The 19,871-nt window shown below is 35.3% G+C and overlaps 2 protein-coding genes across 3 annotated transcripts in view; both read left to right on the top strand.

Annotated features, from left to right (window-relative positions):
* Positions 1–14,043, top strand: part of LOC136803427 (signal-induced proliferation-associated 1-like protein 1) — a 37,293-nt gene extending 23,250 nt beyond the window's left edge. For both annotated transcript variants that reach the window (XM_067060147.1, XM_067060146.1), the window contains exons 19-20: positions 11,201–11,319; positions 12,876–14,043. In XM_067060147.1, coding sequence (XP_066916248.1) covers positions 11,201–11,319; positions 12,876–13,055 — 299 coding nt within the window. In that variant the 3' untranslated portion in view covers positions 13,056–14,043. The remainder of the gene's footprint in view (positions 1–11,200; positions 11,320–12,875) is intronic.
* LOC136803432 (nuclear pore complex protein Nup155-like) overlaps positions 1–19,871 on the top strand; it is a 158,958-nt gene that overhangs the window by 85,612 nt on the left and 53,475 nt on the right. The window lies entirely within an intron of this gene.

Raw genomic sequence — 19,871 nt, 5'->3', positions numbered from 1 at the left:
GATTTATTATATTGCCAATCACTTTGATTAAGTGATAGTTTAGTTCGAAGCATAGCTATGTTATAAGAAATCTTTTTCGTAAATAATAAAAGAATGGACATTTGATTTACCTTTTTATATTGATATCCCCTCATGAGAGCTGCAAATTGGAGACATTAGAGATACCTGGTTTTGAAATTAATTGGATTTGTTTCGTTTTGGTCTGAAATTCCATTGAGTAAGATGCAAAACTTTATTCCTGACTGCACCTCTAATCGAGCGATACGTCACGCATTATATCATGAGATACGTCATTTTCGAGTGTGTAGGTTTTATTGGTGTGTATGTTTAAGTGGATTTTGTCATCAGGCTCGTCAATTTTCAAGACCTGTTCATAGTTTCGTTTTTTAATGTTTTTCAAAGGAAATTGCTTGTTCATTTTTTTTATCGTGAACTTTCTCGTCTATAAAATTCATAAGCACATAGTTGTTTGTTCAATGGTTTACTGTGTTTGGTTGTCGATTTACACTTTGCTTTTGAAAAGTTTGGTAACACTATTTGATTAAAAAAGTGGAAACCGTCTACATTAGGCTGCTTCAATCATGGTCGAATATTACAGTGCCGGGTACCAACTGCATGACCCCCCCTGAATATTTTTGAGATTTTAGTGTATTTAAACGTTTTTCAGAATTTAAAAGCGAGAATTGCTATTTTAGCATTTCTACTTTATTTCATTGAATATTTGGACGATTTGGAGGGGTTCGGTGGTTTCTAGGCTATGTTCCAAGCCTTATTGGAGATCCTAAGACCCTCTTAAGTCTTCTGTCTCATGTTAAAATTCAGAGCTAAAAATCCACTTTCAAACTGTAGTTTAACGCGCTTGTGGTGTTTAAAATTTCGCAGGAAAATCCCCTTATTCTCAAATATTTTGGCCATGATTGTAGTCTATATTAGCTGCTAGCATCCCTCTAATTTGTTTTGTTATGTTATAAGGATGTGCGAATCGGCCGCATCTTACGCAAAGCAAATTTCGAGGCGGGTATCTCTGACGTTATTAAAAATTCAGTCAGGAAGGATATTATGTTGCATGGGTCTAAAATTTACTTTTTATTCAATTTGGTGATAAAGTTAAATGTGAAGGGTCACAACACAGTAGCGTAAACAAGAGGGACGCAAAATTTGTGTAGGAGAGTAGATTTTTATGACACAGCAATTGTCTATTCGTAATATTAAAAATGATTACAGTGTCATAAAAATCTGCTCTCCTACACAAATTTTGTGCCCCTCTTGGCTACGCTACTGCACCACTAAAATTTGCTTCGAAGCGGAAGTGGTTTGCGAATCTAATTCGCATTCTTTTGATGGAATGGTCATTCGTTGATGCAAATAAGTCGTCGCATTTTGAATAAATTTTGAGGCTCTCAAAGATTGCTAAAATTTGTATTTGTCTTAATTTTAGCGCTTTTGTTGAGGTGAGGTGCCTCTGCCAAAAATAACACTTGGTAAATAAATATGAAATTCTTTCCGAGTAAATTTTCCCTCAAGATTATTTTTTATTTTTATCTAGAATAAGTGAAAACCTTTTTTTCATAAGACCATTTTATGATTGGTTTCAAGCTTCAAGTTTCAAGCGACCACTTCAAAGGGGCACATTGCACAGTAATTTGAAACTGATTTACCATAATCATTATTAGACTTTAGATCTCAAATTTCTCAAGTTTCTGATAAAACATTACTTTAGTCACTTATAAAAATGACATTCCTTTTCCTTTAGAAGAAAACTAACTTTTAACGTCTCGTTGATGTTTAGTTTAGAGTCAAAACCTAGTATTTTGTTTTTTATATTTTACTTCTCCGTCAATATTGATCTTTCGTTTTAATTCGCACCCAAAATGATGTCATTTATTAAGAAACAACTATGACAACCGTTCTCTCTAAAAGTACATGACCTCTAGAGGTGTTAATCCCAATGAACATACTGACCTTCCACTTTGTCAAATATTTGTTGTCGAAATTCTTAGGTTGTAAACACGATATTTAAATGATTTTGTGCTTGTGGGAGTATGGGCTTTACGATCACGTTCGCTTTGTAGGATTTTCAGGGAGGTAGTTTTTTGGCACCCGGTGTGGAAAATTTCATCCGAACCCCAACTGTAGATCGGGAAAACTTTCAAATCTGAAAGATTTAGCTGAGGGAATTTCAACTGGCAGACAACAGTTCTCACGAATTGTAAATTGGCCAGCTTCTTTAGTCCTTTAACATGGGCGTCCTCAGAATATCAGATAAGAAAGTTGTTGGGGAGGGGGGTTGAATGGAAGTTGTACGGTTTAGGCTGTGCCCTTACTTGCGTTCAGTATTTTGGTGTATGTGTCAGGAACAATAGACAGTAACTTTTTATTTTGTAAACTATAAGTTGAGTTCATTACCTCTCAGATCACATATTAGGCTATTTCAGAAGAAAAAAATTACCCCCATGTTGAGGAGGTCATTTTTGGAAGGCCAGACCCTCCTGGGTTTTTAGCCAAAATATTCATGACCCTCATGGATTTTCAAGCCAATTTTAGCAATCACCTTGGATTTTTGTCGAAAATTCAGGAAACCCCCCTGGATTTTCACACATTTTCATTGACCCCCGTGTATTTTCTTTGTTTTTAAGGGAACCCCCTGGATTTTTCAATTTTCCAGACCCCCTCCCCCTTGACGTCACACCTCCTCAACGTGGGGGGTATAGATCTTTTCTGGAATAGCCCATTCTGTGGTCAGCCAAGTGTAGACATTGCTTTATACAAGTAGATCTTCTTTTATCTTATGCGAGGGTGTATAATCATAATCATTTTGCAGAATCATAAAAGCTCGTCTCGTCTTCATCTCTATCATATCGAGGGTCAAATTTCTTTTTTTATTTTAAATTTGTCGTAGTCTACTCTGATGGTGTGAAGTTTGATTTCTTGTTCGAGGTTCCTACTAATACAACCATTCGTAATAGAAAGAATAGATTCGTAAAATTTTGCCGGAACTGCTCAGATAAATCGTAAGACAACGCTTTAAGTCGTTTCAACGTCCATGCAACGTTTATCAGTTGATGTTAAAAGGGCGTGGAAACGATCTCATATTCAAGCTGGACAGATGTTGGAATGAGAAAATTAGAAGCTAAGGAAGATCTTTTTCAAATATTAAAAAGGTTCTTTTTTTTTTAGGAAGAAAATTTATGGATTTTTATTGTGTAGATCTGGGTAGATAAGTTAAGAATTACAGTAAATTGAGCAAAACATCAGATAACATTGCTATGATAACAGTTAACGTGTTTAGAATTCTTTTCCCCGAGATTGTGTTTACATAACTGGACAGATAAAAAAGTTATAAGCTTAGCTACCCGATGATGTTTTCAAAAATGTCTTAAATATTTGGTGTTAAGTTTAAATATGGTTGTATTTCTTGCACTCCTAAAAAGTTGCTAAAACGGCTAATTCATAAGTGATTAAACGCATTTTTTATATAAACCAGTTGATTTTGGTTGAGGCTCAGCTGATCTTATTTTTTCGTGATTCTAAATATTTTCAATATGCTTAATTATGACCTGTAAGAGGCTTAACACCAGCATTTTCTTAGTAATTTCTGAAATTTGAAGCTGAGATGTCATTCTTGGTGTTATTTCTCGATTTTCGGTTGTTCTCTAAACGTTATCAAAGCGAGGCTAATACTCTTGTAAAAACTTGTTCTTATAGAATCAAGCACTTCCACGTTTTTTTTTTGTAAAACATCCAAAACTTTTGAAGCCTTAAGATGTTCTTAACTTGTTCTTAAGATTTTGGCCACCGAAGCCTTAAGCTCTTATATAGTTTGCTCTTATAAAAAACGTTTGCCTTTTGACTGTTGGAGTTTATTGAATTCAATCCTTGTAAAGTTTAACTTGTGTTTCTATAGAGCTAGAAATTTGCTTGGCAAATAAAATAACGGCATGGACAATTTTGTTTTCGAAGGCATATAGACACCAACAATAATTTCAAAGGAACGTGAAATGATTGTTTGGAGTCTTTTTCGTTTCACTTGATTTTTATATAAATATAATTGAATAAGGTGGTGGGATACAGAGGTGAGCTCAAATCTCTATCTGATTTGCGGGGTGGTGTCTGATGTATCTAATAAGAAAAATTTACTACACTTTTTTCTTTTATAAGAACAATAAGGCTCAAAATTGCCAAAGTATAAAAACAATTTAAGAACAATGATCCTGAAATTAGTCAATGTCAAGGGATTAAGGGGTCAAAGTAGTAAAAATTGGGTACAACGCCTAAAAAATACCTCAATTACACCCTATAAATAAGAACAATTTGGGGCTCAAAGTGTCAAAAAATAAGAACAGCCGAGCCTCAGCAAAATTCAATTGGTTCTTATAAAAAAGTGTATTAATGGAATCTGTGACTTCCAAATTGACTTCTTTTATTTGGGATTTTCGATGTTTAGTGCTAGTTCTTCATTTTTATTGTACTTCCAATTCAAAGTTTTCCATTTTTCATCTTTAAGATGAAGATGAATTAAAATTTGTAGCAGGTTGTTCTTATCCCTTATATGTTACTTGAAATGACTTGAAAATAAACTTATATATCGCCTAACTTTTTCGCTTTGTTGATAAAAAATTACTTTTCTTCTGTCCGAGCTTATCAGTACAATCTTTTGATTTTGTGAAGGTCATACATGTTTTTTTTAATAAGCATTGCACTTATAAACATATCTAAGCTCAGATATGGAAAAAGAATTTAAGCACATTCTAAACATTACCTTGAGCCCACGAAAAATGTGTTTTCCTGATTTAGGCTGTTTTTGGTTGGGATTTTACGGATTTTTCGGAATTTCCTTGAAATTTTGCTTGGGATATAAGCATTCTTATAAGCATTTTCTGAAAAGTCAATAACGCTGAATAATATAAAAGCCCCACAGCCACACCAAATGCTAATATTAATATATACTAGCCTATAACGATAAGAAGAATATGAACGTTAACAGATTCCCCTCTGTCTATGAGGTGATCAATAAAATATACTATCAAAACATTTCATCATGCCAGCCAAGCAAAGCACACCAATAAAACAAATATCAAAACCAAAGACCAATGGTCATTGTATAAAAAAGTCCATTTTCAACATAACCAATATCAACTGGAACAAATATATCCATCAATAATCGATCGCGAACCAGAAACTTTCAATAAATCAAAATCATCATAACTATTTAAATACCATTCTCATCAATATAAACCAAAACATATCTCACCATGTAATCAACATATCAAATACCAATATCGAATAACATTAACAACATCCTCTCATGGAGGACGTAGCCTTCCAGAAACAAGAACTTGATTTAATTTACTGGAAGACGCTCCCCGTTTTGTAAGGGAGTCAGCTAATTGCTTCGAAGCTTCGATCCACTTGATGGACATTTTATTATCGTGTATCATTTCATAAATGACACCCATTTCAATGCGTAGCCTTTTCTCCGATACCATAGTTGTTGAGTGAACATTTTGTACCAGAGATTTGTTGTCGACAAATGACTTTATGGGGATTCGATTCTGTTGATCAGATTTACCGTAAATCAATTCTGTTAGGAGACATCCGATAACGAAAACACTTTCACAACCATCAGCAAGTGACAATGTTTCTGCAGCAAGGGTGCTTCTCACGACACGTTTAATCTTTGTAGACGACCAGGAAATGGGACAGCATTTATCTCCTTCGCCGAAGAGAAAAACAACTCGACCACCAGTACTGGAAGTTCCGTCAGGAAGATTGGCGAACGATGCATCATTGAATAACATTAGCTTAAGATTACTCAGTTCTCCAAGACGTGGGAACTTGATTTGTAACGCTTCAGATTGCAACTTTCTGATGACTTTATTCGCTTGAAGTAAATGATCTACTGTGGCTCGATTGGTTATCATACTCAGTTCAAGAACGTCATATGAAAGATCTGGTCGTGTCTGTGTTGCGACCCAATTCAATTGACCGATTGCTGTTCTCAAAAGTTTTTCCTCTTCGGATGTCATTTTATCGTTCTTTCGTAACTTTCTCGATGGCGTGATTGGAATCTCCTTCATTGACTTTACGTAGATCGATTGCGATAAAGTTGTTTCATTTTGGTTGGTCGAAACTTCCAATCCGATGTATTTGAAAATATCAGTTCCCTTAGAACCAACTTTGTAAATTTCACACACCTTCTTCACAACAGTCTTTAAGAAGGTCTGTGAACCAGCATACAAAAAGTCATCAACATGTAGGATAAACATTCCTGCAAGCTGGTTAGATGAATCACGCCACATGAACAGTGCTTTGTCGATGGTTGATTGTACGCATCCAAGTTTTAGTAGTGTTTCTCGAATCGTAAAATACCAATTACGGGATGCATCGTTGAGCCCATACACTACTTTTCGTAGCTTCCAAACTAGGTTCTCAGCTACTTTTGCTTCAATGGGGGGTTTGACATAGATTTCACGATGGATGTCTTCTCCTTGTAAAAACGCTGACTTAATATCAATCATTTCGATAGGCCATTGCTTTGTAGAGGCAATAGCAAAAACATGTGCGAAGAGAGTCCTTGGATATTGTGGGAGAGTCACTTGGTATATCTGATGTCTCTTCAAATCCTCTCACTACAAGTCGAGCTTTAACTGTAAGGTTAGGTTTGGGTTGTTTCTCAGTCACTACCCATCTTGTTGAAATCAAGGGTTGGTTTTTCGAATTCAACCGGTTCATATACGTCAAATGACTTCCAATTAAGAAGCTCTTTTTCTTTAGCTTCTTTGACAAGTTCTCTTTCTTGGTCATTTGTGGGATGAAATATAGCATTGAAATTGACACTTTCACTGGTATTTTCCCATTCAATCGCTGAAAAGTCAAGACATGAATGTTCACCATTTTCTACATTTTCGACATTGAACCAAGATGCAAACTTTCCTGTCGCTTTACCTCCTCTGCTGATGATACGGGCAGTTTCCCATTCAGCGTTATTTTGTTTAATACGCACAATGTCCTGTAGTCTAGGAAAAAGTTGTCTTTCTGATACAGCTGCAGGCATTGGTGGTGGTACTACATGTGTTTGATCTGAGGTGGGTGGTATAGGAGCATCATCTTCATACTGAATTGTCACTGGGCTGTCAATCGGTTCTGTAGATCCGGTATCAATGATTTCCGATTTGTCACATGCTGTTGGGACTGTAACTTTGGAGTTAATACGTTTGGTTGGATTACTGTTTGGATTTGGGTTGAATTCTTCTCCGACTTTGAGGATTCGACAACTGGGAACTCTTACATAAACACTTCCATGGCGGACAAAGATAGTTTTTCCGTCCTGACCAATAACTTTTCCAGGACCTTTCCATTTGTTGCTAGACTCTCGTTTGTAGTATACAGCATCACCGACTTCGAAAATTTCGCTATGGCTTCGTAACTGATGTCGCAATGCACGCCTGATTCGCTCTGATGATTCAGCTTGTATAAATGCACGTCTCCCTGAGTGTAGACTGTTAAGATGTTGATAGAAACGTTCAGATGTTGTTGTACCCTCTAAAGCTGGTGGCTTATCGACGATCACGGATGGAAGATTAGGATTTTGTCCAAACAAAAGCTGATAGGAACTGTAGCCAGAGTTCATTTGTAAACAGTTTTTTGCATGAATTGCCCATACTAGGGCAACATCGGGTTTCATTTTTGGGTTTTCTTCCAGGACCTTTTGCAAACATTCATCAACAACGGCATGGTTACGTTCACATAATCCATTTTGCCATGGACTTTCTGCTGCAGTGTTTCTGACTTCGATATTAAGGTTAGCACACATATCCTTATACTCTTCATTTGCAAATTCACCACCGTTATCTGCTAGAAATTTCACTGGACAACCGAATCCTGATCCGATCCACATAAGCATGACTTTATCTACAATGGTCGACGGCTTTTTATCGTTTATAAATCTGGACATGGTGAATCTTGTAGCTGCATCGATTAAATGAAGAATGTATTTACCGTCTTCCCACTTCTTGAGATCCATCACTACGACTTCATTGAAGGTGGTGGCTAATGGTAAACTGACAACTGGCCTTGCAGGAGTTTCTTTAAATTTACGACAAATTTGACAATCAGCTGAAATAGCATCAATCACTTTGGAGCAAACTGGCGACAGAACTCCTGCATCTCGTAATAAACCTTTTAAGCGTTTCGGGGACGGATGAGCAAACTGCTTATGAAGTTTTGTGACAACTGCGGAAATTTCCTTATCGCTTTCGACACCGGTAAAGCAACATTCTATGTCAATAGATGTGTCTCTCAAAGGGATGCAATAATGGCCTGCTGATGTACTTTGTAGGTTAACAACATTTCCGTAAATTTCAGCTTTATCGTTCACCAAATCAAGTTTCATTCCTGCTTTTTTCATTGCATTTTTACTTAAAAGCATCGGAATATCACTATCAATAATATCTGTTTCAATGGTGCATCTTTGTCCGGCAAGGTAGCAGGGCAACAATGCTTTACCTTTTGATTTGAGTCGTTCACCACCTCCAAACTTGTAAATAGTTTCACTATCTTTGTAAATAATCTCACTTTTTTCACTGTCACTTAGTGAGTCGATAAAACACTCTATCCAATCTTGTCCAGAAACTGTCGACGAGCATCCACTGTCGAGAACGGCAGCATTGGTAGATTCTGTTAACAACACTGTCATTTCATCATTATTTTGGCCCGTAAACAGAGCAAATTGTTCAGTCTCTATGTAGAATGTTCAAGATTTTCATAAGCATGAGGGCAATCTTTCACGAAATGTAATGTTGAATCGCATGCCATACAGCGGAGTATGTTTCCATCACCATCCAATGGGTTCGTTTTGCGACTGGTGGATTGACCTCTTCCTCTGTTGAACGGTCTGTTTTGGTAGTTGGTGAAACGTCCTCTGCCTCGTCCTCTGCCACGACCGCGATTTGGAAATTTCTGTTTGAAAGTGATGTTAGCTTCCTCCTGGTTCGATTCATGGATATCCAATTTGATGCTTTTAGATGGTTCGGTTGCGATGGGTTTTGCTTGTTGTCCAAAGAACTTTTTCAATGAGTTTTTCATTTGTTTATATAACGTGGTGTGTTCATTATAATTAACTCCTGTCAGAACCATAAGACGATCATTATTTAGCAACCCTGAGTTCTCAAGTAGTTTAAATGCCAGGACACTTTCTGGCAACTCCATTTTAAATTTTTTTGTTTTATTGTAACGCTTCTCGAATTCAAGTATGTACGTATCCATTGTTTCGCCTTCAACTTTCTTATATCGATCGAAATTGACGTAATATTCGTACACTTCCGCCAACTCATCTTTTTTAAACACTGTATCAAAGAACGCTATCAAAGTTTCTACGCCATCGTCTTTTTTTAGATCATCAAGATCAACTTCATTGAATACTTTGTCTCTTATTTGGGATTTGTCATCCTCTGGTAGAGACAACGCTACCGCTAATCCTTGCTTCTTCTTGGCAAGGTTTGTGACATAAGTCCAAGCACGCAATTCTTCCACATATCTCGTATAAGGTTTGTCATCTCCAAAGGCTGGGGGCTTTTGAAAACTTTCTGATGATGCCATTTTGAACCACTTTCTGCTACCATGAAAAGTCAATAACGCTGAATAATATAAAAGCCCCACAGCCACACCAAATGCTAATATTAATATATACTAGCCTATAACGATAAGAAGAATATGAACGTTAACATTTTCAGCCTTGTCAAGCCCCCGACCTAAGCATCTCCAAGATTGTTTTCGAATTTTTGTATGCTTTTAAAAAAAACATGTAATAAGGTCAAATTTAGAAAGGTAGAAATACAAGAAGAATTGGGAAGTTTTTTTCTGCTGTTTCTTTTCGATAAATATTCTTTTTTCCATTATTTGTATTATACGAGGGGAGGGGAAGGTCACTGCTTTCGGAGGGTGGAGTAAAGAGAAGAAGTATTTTCAAACTTTAAAATCTCGGACGAAAGAAAATCTTAAAAGAAAAAGAACTTTTTAAATGTTACTTTTTTGTATCACTCTGTCTCCAGTTTTATGGATTACTATACCACAAGCTTCTTGAAATCTGTAGCTTTCCACCTTCAAGCTTCTCTTTTCATCTCCAGAACCTTGTTTTACTCTCAAAGGGTTGTCTCAAAGTCTTGACATTTTTCTATTTCTTAATATTCTGCATAAATTTCACGAAAGGTTTGTCTGATACTTCAAACTCGACAATTTCTTTTTACTAGAATTGCAGTTTTATATCAAGTTTTTATCGATTTCATAAGGCTAGTAAGCTAAAGACTTGATTTACTCACGTTGATTCGTTTCAATTTGGAAGTTCCGAGAGACCTAAGAAAAGAACGATTGACAGACTTAAAATTCTCGTGGGTTTCAATTCAAGTAGTGTTACTGTGTTAGCTGAATATGTTAATTCAATCATATATTTATGGAAATGTTCTAAGTGAGTCTGAATGGTCCAATTGAGATTGAATTTTCTTTTGCTATGACAAATTTGTTACACATAATTTTTCTCCCATGTAGAGATTCACCCATGTTTGAAATATATCTGACAAATTTCAACTTTGTATGTTTTAGTGTTATAATATTTGTTTTACAAATTTGAAGGCAAAAGAAAATTTGTTTTTTTCCTATATTTGTAAACACTCGCAGTACAGAATAAAATTTATCGCTTTAGTGAAATAAAACCTGAAATTTCTGGAAAAAAATGACATAGAAAATTATCGATTTTTCAAGGTTATTTTTATCGGTGAAAAGTTCTTTATGAGACATAGTTAGCTGTCTGGACGTTTATACGAAAGATGATTTTTGCTATGATCCGCAGAACCCCAGGTTCGTATAATGAGACATGCTTGTTAAGTTTGTGGGAAGCTTATTATGGCTAGTTTATACCTTTTTCGGTCACCTAACACTACCAACTTCCCTTTTAGACACTTTGAATTTCTTTTTGGTTTATTTCTCAACAACAAATTTTAAGATCTTGATAAGCTAAGGCAACGCAGCAAAAGTGATCTTTATAAAGCTTTAATGGGACACTATTGTTGCTTACGTCCTAAGTATGTTTTTGCCCTCTTCTCTCCAAGGACTAATTGGAATTATTTATAAAAATTGTACTTATTCTTCTATATAAAGGGTCCATTTCTTCATAAAAATCTAAAAAATTGTACCTATCTTTCTTCAGCGTCATGTATCCCTCTGCAAGTACGTGGTCTTGACTTGGCAGCATCGGGCAACGCACCAGTAGCCACCAAAGAAGATCTTCATGTAATGGTCACCGTCATGGAAGAAGAATTGGAAAAGGTACTTGTGATTCTTTTACAAACTTCTATACAGTTGATGCTCTCTAATTCGATTTTCAAGGGGAATAGAATTTTTGTCGAATAAGGGAGCGCATCGAATAGTAGAATGTCGTTTATGATAGCTTCTTGTTGACGGTGACTTTCAATATTATCGAATAATGGAGCGCATTGAATAGTAGTACGTCGATTTAGAGAGCGTCAAATGTATTCCTTTTACTGACATACAATCATTTTCGTTGGATTTAACTTTGAAAAATGTTCAATCTTTGAACTATTTTGGAGATCAGGAGTTTGTCTGTTTGCCGGTAACGTCAGTTTTTTGGTCATAACAACATTTGACAAGCCTTATTCGTGGTCTCCCTCTCAAAAAAGCCACAAAATCCAAAAGGGTTAGCCGCCCTACAATAAAAACCCATATGTACTCGATGTCAAGGTGGCCTTTAAAATTGCCACTTGGCCATTGGACTATGTTTATGCTAAGCAAATTACATTACAGTTGTTCTTCTCTACTTTGGTTTGTAAACCCTAATGTTAAAGTTAGAATTTTCATTTTGTTGGCCGCGGGGTTCGACTTTCTTACACTGAAAAACTACCTAATGCTCGAGGGTGTTGTAAGATTATCATAGCAGCACTACACGTTTTATATATGAGTGAAAGTAGAGAGTCTATCGCCATATTTCCCTAACACCCTGCCTGGAAGTGCTTGGTATTCGAACAAGTCCATTGTGGTGCAAGTCTGTGATCGAAACCTTCACACTACCAATTGACAGAATGTTAGTGAGACACAGTGATAGCCTTATCTAGATACACGTTTTGATGACTTATTTAAAAGTTCGTCGCTCAGGTATTTCTCGCTTGGTAGAGAGAAATGTACATCGAGAATTTATTCGTTATTAAGGACAATTTTTGAGCCTAGGTCTTTATACATCTTTTAGTACTAGTTGTGTTCGTCTGATGAGAAAATTTTAAAAGGAAATATTAACAGAAAGCAAGATTGAAGATTTTTTTCTCAAGAATCAAGTAAAAAGTTTCATAGTAAGTATTTCTTTCTGGCTCGATCTTTCTTATTATTCTTCTGTTGATTTGTGTAGATAACTGATAGTGAGTTTAAGTATTTGCGCTTTTCAGGAAGGTGGAACTGACTGAAATGATTTGGGAACAATTCACAGTTTTGGCCTGCAAAATCGAGGGCGGTAAAAGTGCTTTTTTACTTTTACTGTCGTCCTCAGTCAGTCAGGATCTAGACAAGAAGAAAGCTAGCTGTCTTTGTCGCAGAAAAACACACATACTTAAACTCACTCGTAATTACGATCAAAAGATTTTGATTTTTGAGGGTAGAAAGTTTCACACTATTTATCGCATTTATTTATTTTTAAATAAATAAGAAGGCTCAAAAAGAATTGCAAAGATTAAAAGTAAGACTAGGGATGGTAGTAACGTGCTTGTGAAATGAAATTTCAGTGAAACTTTCTGTCCTTAAATATTCTTACTGTTGTTTGACGTACGTACTCTACTTGCAAGCAAGATTTCATAACCGTTTTCTTTCTGTTTCTATAGGAACGTCGTGAAAAAGAGGCTTTAAAGCGTGAACTCAACAAATCGCAAAAAGAAAAAGAAGTCATTTTGGAACAGTCGAAACAAGCCGCATCGCAACTACGCAAATTCACAGCTCTCTTCTTGGATGCGTCACCAAAAGAAATCGAAAAAGCGAAACAAAAATATAACGAATCAAGGTAGAAAAGATATTTAGTTGTAGAGCTTGGTTTTGGAGGATCATAACCTGAAGATGAAGGTCATTCCTGCGCTCACACGCGGATACTTAACGGACAAAAGGTCAATCATGAAGCGAAAGATTCACAAAATGGAAGATAGTATTTTACCCTATTGGATACAAATAAATGTCATGTACGAATATTTGCCACTGTCAAATACATAGAAAACTGGAGCGTTACTAGAGTAAATGATTCACAAAATGAAAGCTCGTAATATCTTTCACTAAGTTGATTTACAGTGCACACTTACAAATATCTCACTAAATGACAAAATCGTGGAATCCCGACAGAACGACCTCATAAAATGTTAAAACCCGGACTATAACACAACTTGATTTTAATGTTACTGTGAAAGGTTTTAACCAATACTAGAAATAGTAGATGATATATATCATAAATATTATACAGCTGAGCTTACCTAGCCAAGCAGTAGAGCTTTTTATACTCCCATTTTGTTGGGTAGAGTATCAGCGGCAGAATACTAGTCTTACTCGCACATAATCAAAGTCACCGGAAAATAAACCGGAATAACCATTATTTTATCGGAAAATGATGATCGATCCGGTATGTTTTGATTTTGATGATTGAAATTGATCAACTAATAAAAACTAAGATGGTAAGGCAATCAATTCCCAACCATTTAATTCTTTTTGTTTTATTTTGATTTTCCTTTTATTAATATGTTTTCTTTCTTTGTTTATTATATAGAAACATCTCTTGTAATATAGTTGCACTTTCACTCTTCCTTTTTTTTCGAACTTTTAATAGAGAAACATTAAAAATCATATATTACATATCAAACAATAAAGTAGTAATTAGTAGTAACAAAGATGTGTACAGCCCCCCGTCTTGAAATTTCTTTTTTTTCAGATTTGTAAAATTTATTATAATGTAGATTATTAGTAATTTACAAATAAAGGCCACCTTTTTGGTTTTCCTTTTCATTTTATTGAGACATTTGATTATTATCTTTATCGATTTTCTTTTAGTCTTGCAGTTATTAAATCGAAGATTATTCTGTTCTGTTACGGATCTGATCTTAGAGCAATAAATCGTTTTCGATACTCACCTATGTGTTGTCAAGATTAAACGGAAATTTATCTATGATATAAGCAACTAATACACCAGTAACTTTTAAAACGTGTGGAGACTGGGTTCGAGTTTACCAGGAAGAATGATGTCAAAATGTCTGAAGTCGTTGTATTGACATTCTCATTAAAACAAAAGCTTCTGACGTCATTTCCTTGTAAATTCATCACCAGTCCCCTCAAAAGCTGATCGCACCATAAAAGGTTCATAAGTTTATACATCAAAGGCTAAGATCCAGACCACGCCCAGAGGTTAGAAAATAAACATCGTATTATTATCTTCTTTTAGAATTTACTTTTGAATTTTATTTTGATGAAGAGAGAATTTTTTTTTTAGTAAAAACACCTTTGTTATAATTGTAGAATTTTAACATTTTTTTCAGCAGCGAGCGATAAATTACTTTGTAAGTAAAAGAGAACCGTTAATTAACTAGTTTCATTTACAAAAACCAAATGATGTTTGTTGTAGTCCCTTCTACAGAGTGTTCGGGAAAAGCAAAACAGTATTTATTTGAATTAAAATCGTCATAATTTATTAGTTATTTATGACCTAACTATTCAATTTCTTTTTCAAAAGCACATTTTAATACACCTTTTCGACCGTATTCGCGCGGTTCGGCGCGTGCCACTTATAGTCCCGCTGCTGTGATCAAAAAAAGTGGCTAGAAAACAATTTTCAACGATATTATCATGCAAGTAACGAGTAATTGGCGATTTTTTGCGTTTCCAGCTGTTTCCAGGCAAAATTGCAAGGCCTGGAAATTCATTTTGGGGGGTCTTCAAATTAAAAAAAGACCTATATCACATGATAGAGCTCTTCAAACTGAGCAAAAAAGTGTATTACACCAAAGTCCAAACTTCTCTAGATCAAAAGTTATGGGCCTATTTGTGGTCAAAAAGGTGTTTAATTTTGCATAAATTAATGCAGATTGTGGGGAAATTCCCTGTTTTCCATCAGTTTTTTACCACAAAAAGGCCAATACGAGAATGTACGTACACAGAGAAAAGATTTAGCCCTTTTTTGCGTGTAAAATCGTGTGAAAGAGAATAAAGAGTGAATTGTCGTCCTGTTGTCGTAAAATAATAAACGAACAGAGAGACTCTAAGACAATGGCTGCGTTTAGACCAGCCTGGCATTTGTAATTGCTTGCAGTATTCTTTTGAATTCTATTGTTCCGCGCAATTGTTCGGTTTGTCAAATGCCTAATGATGCCAGCGTGTTGGCATTTCGTTGGCATTTGAAATGTCATTTTGAGCAAAGGAATCCCCTTTTCTGGCATTTCAAATCAAACAAAGGAACCAAAACAAAGAGAAAAAATGACATTTTTGATTTTTGAAAGTATTTGCACGTTTTTTATTCAGTTCTTTCTATAGATTGTAAAATTTGCAAAATTTGCCCTGGGCCTAGCCCTACGGCAAAAAGTTTCAGTCTTAATGACTGCAGTTTTTGAGAAATTCCATGCTTTTCATTGTTTGATCTGTCAAAGTTGAACTTGAGGGAATCACCTTTTCAGTAATGACTTTAAAAAGACGATTCCTTAAATGTCATGACAGAAAATACTATTAAAATCGAATCTCTCATGAGCAAATGCCAAATTACAAATGCCAGTTGGTCTAAACGCAGCCAATGTGTACATATCTGCATGATGCTTAATGTGACACTCATATTTTGCGTGAATTATCTTGAGTTAGGTAATGAAATCGGCTATTCCCGTTTAAAATTCTTATATATAGTTTTTCGAGAGCTTTCGAATGGTATACTTGATAATGTCTGAAAATGAGTTTGAAATTTTCAAAAAATTTTGCCCTTAGGGTTTTGCCTGGGAAAAAAAGAAATGTCCCAAAAAAAGGATGTTCCACCAGTGGGATTTTAGGGGATTTTTTCCTGAGGCATAACCATCCTATAGAGAAGGTCTGGAGAAAGTTTCAGCTGGATCTTATTTTTTTCCCTTAAATTATGCTAGACAACCCCACTATACTACATATTAGTCCTCTTAGACCACGTTCACACGCTACGTTCCGTTTCGCTCCGAAACGAAACGGTTCCGAAACACTGTGTGAACGTCAAAATTGTACAAAGCAAAACAGATCGAAACGGTTTTGCTCCACTATTTTCATCGGAATGGAACTGCTCCGTTTTGTTGCTCCGAAACGTTCCGAAACCAATATGAACACTTTTGATCCGTAACGGAAACCATGCCGGAGCGACACGAAACCGGTAACAGCGTTTTTCAGCCAGAAACAGCTGTTTTGTCCAGTTTTTGCACTTTTAGAAGCTCAATATCTCGAGTAAGGTAATGAAATCACTTATACTCGCAATATATCTCTAATCTTAATTTTTTGAGAGCTTTCCATAAATATACAACAGGTATTTTCTCAAGCTAAAATGTTCATTAATTTTTGACCCTATAATTTTTGCCTGAGACTGTCATATTTGTCCGAAATCACACCAAAGTGTGCGAAAAAAATTGGCACCCAAGTTATTTTGATTCCCCTACCCCTTAGCTTTCCAAAAATGTATAACAAGTGCTTTGACTAAAAAGATCGCGCGGTTTTACAAATTTCCCCCTACTAATAGAAGAGCCAGTATTCTGACTTTTTGATAACGACAGTCTGAAAACTTCTGGCTGAAAGTTGTTTTTTCAGGAAGCATATGGAGTACGTCAAAAAAAGCTTTTGGTATTTGACGACTTTCTGAGACTAAACCGAGTTCTGTTTTAGCTCACAGTTTTTATTAAAAAGAGGATACACGTTGTTTTTTTTTAGGAAACTAGTTTTACCAAGCAGCCTCAATGTTTCTTAAGAAATCGGCCTTTTGAGCCTTAAATGTTTCTTACATGTTTCTAAACTTTTTGACATAATTAGCCTTCATTGGAAGGTTCTTATAAAAAACCGAATTAAAAAATGTTATTTTCCCATTCTCAGCCTCAGCATGTTTCTTAGATGTTTCTTAGTTTTTAGGCATTCTGAGCCTCATGTTTCTTAAAAGTGTGTTTCTTAAAAAAAAAAGACGTGTAGTCCAACCTTATTATTATTTTGAATTTATTTTTCTGTTGGTGATATTCCAATCTTGGATATCTTTTCAACAAGCATAAACAAACAAATTTTGTCAAAACGATACAGACCTTTCTGTCTCCGCTGCAGATTATATTGAGACTGACTTGAGAATGGGTTGCCGGTAACAAAAATTCAAATGGAAATAACTTTATTTATCATTTAACTTTTCATGTCTTCTTATCACGTTAGTTAGTGAGTCGTCTAGAAAGCGTACAATGTGCAAGATAAGACACCCTGTCTCACAGCCCCGGTGAGACTTTTTTCCTCAATGGGGATAAGAACTTCTTTTGAAATCCCAATGGAGATAGAAATTCAATTGTTTCAAGGTTAAAACACCCAGTGGGCATGGGTTTGGAGTGCAATTTAAAACATTAAATTTCAAATGGGATGAAATCAAAGTCAATTTCCCAGTGGGGCTGAAATTTTAGGGTATTTTCCCACCAGGGACGAAATTTTTGCCAAATTTTCCGGTGTGGCTGGGGTCCCAGCGGGTCTGTGACACAGGGGTGTGAGTAAATATAACAATAATGGATTACAAATGTTATCAACTATAACACTATAAAAATCTTATGTATCCTATATCTGTAGTAAAATATCAATATTGTAGCACTTAAAAATATGTAGACTCCAATAAGATAACATCATTAGTAATCTTAATGAAAAATTAAACTTAAAATTCTCAAAACCTTGGAAAAACTACTAAAACTTTGAAAATTTGGGAGTCTGTAAAGCAATGAAAATAAAAATGTACTACCAAAATGAATTCTATTTTTATTTCGATTTTTGGAATTTCAGGGTCGGTCGGGCCCGTAAAACAACTAATCAAATTGGTCCCACCTTATTAGAAAAAAAAAATTAAAACGATGTTGAATTATAGTTTAGTTGACAACAATATTTTTTGCGTTAGTGAAGACGATAGTAAATATTATACTTAAATGTGCAGACTCTTAAATACAAAATGAAAAAACAATCAACCTCATCCCAGTTTCTCACAGGCTTTATTTACGTTACTTGATTGACGCCAGAGAATAGCAAGAGTATTATCTGCGTCGCTATCAGTAAGGATAAAAAAGACGATAATATACACAGGGAACGAGGTTGACAAAAAAAGTTCCTTTAAGATATCATGAAGCTAACTACCACGAAGCTTAGTCAACGATTATCCACAGCAATCATTCCAGCTGCCAATATGTAGTGTCATGTTTGCACATTTGCTGAATGTTTGTGTGGTAGCAAGGGTTTTGGATATCGGTAGATCTATCCGGGGGTATATTTCAAGAGATACTAACGTACCGGCCAAAAACTTCTCTTAGTTCTGGCATAGTATAAGAAAGCCGCGGCTGGAATATGCACAGCATTGTCTTTTCAGTTAATTGCTGTTCCATCTCTGTCTCCGAGCTTTATAAGAACATCAAGATGCTCAGTTTATTATTGGTAGATAGTTTTTGAAAGTGTTCTCTTATTTTCCTATAAAAAAAGTTTTTTATTGCTAGATATCTTTGAATCTGTACCCAATAGAACACTTGAACTAATTTTGGACATATTTTAGGGGTATTTTGTGGAAACAATAGTTTTTCGCCAAAATTGAAATTATAAGAACTATATTCAAGATGACAACTTTCATGTCAGTTTGAATGATGAATTTTGAAGGTGCTGGCTTGAAATTTTCACAGTATTATCTTGATGTACTTTTTCATTGATTTCTAAAAAGATTTTACTGAAATATGGCGAAGGCATCCGAGGCACTTTATTAACTTTTGAGTTATTTCAGCCCGGCCATTTTGTGCTTGTTTAAATTTCTTATTGTTGATCTTTCCTTTACAATGATTTTATAATGCAAGTGTATTATCAAGGGCATATCATTAATGTCTAAAACGCGCTAAGAAGTAAGTATTAACGACAAACCAATAAAATCTACCATTAAAGATGCTACATTACTGATTTCTTGATCAACAAATAGTCATCAAATACGACAGAGATAGAACAAGAGAAGTTCAGATGTTATCATTCCAGCCGCGGCTTTCTTATACTATGGTTCTGGTAGTTGAGGGTAGGCACTACACTTCAGCTTTTGGCGATCTCCCAGATCTGGCACAAAAAGGGGTTACACTACCTCTATCCAGGCTCTGCTGACAGCTATCAGACGAATAAACTTACTTGGCTGTCTTGACTGTAAAAGCAAATTTATCAATTTTCGATATGTTTGACTCGAAATTGCCGAAATTGGGCATTGGTGGCTCGAGGACCGGCCAAAAAGGGCCGATAAGATATTCAAGATGAATAAACATATGATTTAAAGTCTGTCTCAATATAATTTGCAGTGGAGACAAAAAAGGCTTTAACTTTTGATAGAATTTGAATTAGATAGTGGTTTTGTGCTCGTTGAAAAGATAAACAGTAGTGGAATATTATCATAAATTAAAAACTTAAAAAGATCGGAAAATGGAAATTGAAAATGAAGAAGAAGAAAATCAACTTCTTCAACAATTGTGCTATAATTATCATTTTCACACGAGTGATTGTTTGATCTTAGAAGGATCTTAGAAGATCATTAGTTAATGTGAAAAAAATGTTCAAAGTAATTTATTCTATCGAAAGATATATTCAAAGTTTATCACTGATTGACCTCAAAAATA

This window comes from Clytia hemisphaerica, unplaced genomic scaffold (genome assembly GCF_902728285.1).
Source record: "Clytia hemisphaerica strain Z4C2 unplaced genomic scaffold, Clytia hemisphaerica genome assembly, whole genome shotgun sequence".
NCBI classification, from domain to species: Eukaryota; Metazoa; Cnidaria; class Hydrozoa; order Leptothecata; family Clytiidae; genus Clytia; species Clytia hemisphaerica.
This window is presented reverse-complemented; position numbering and strand designations above follow the sequence as displayed.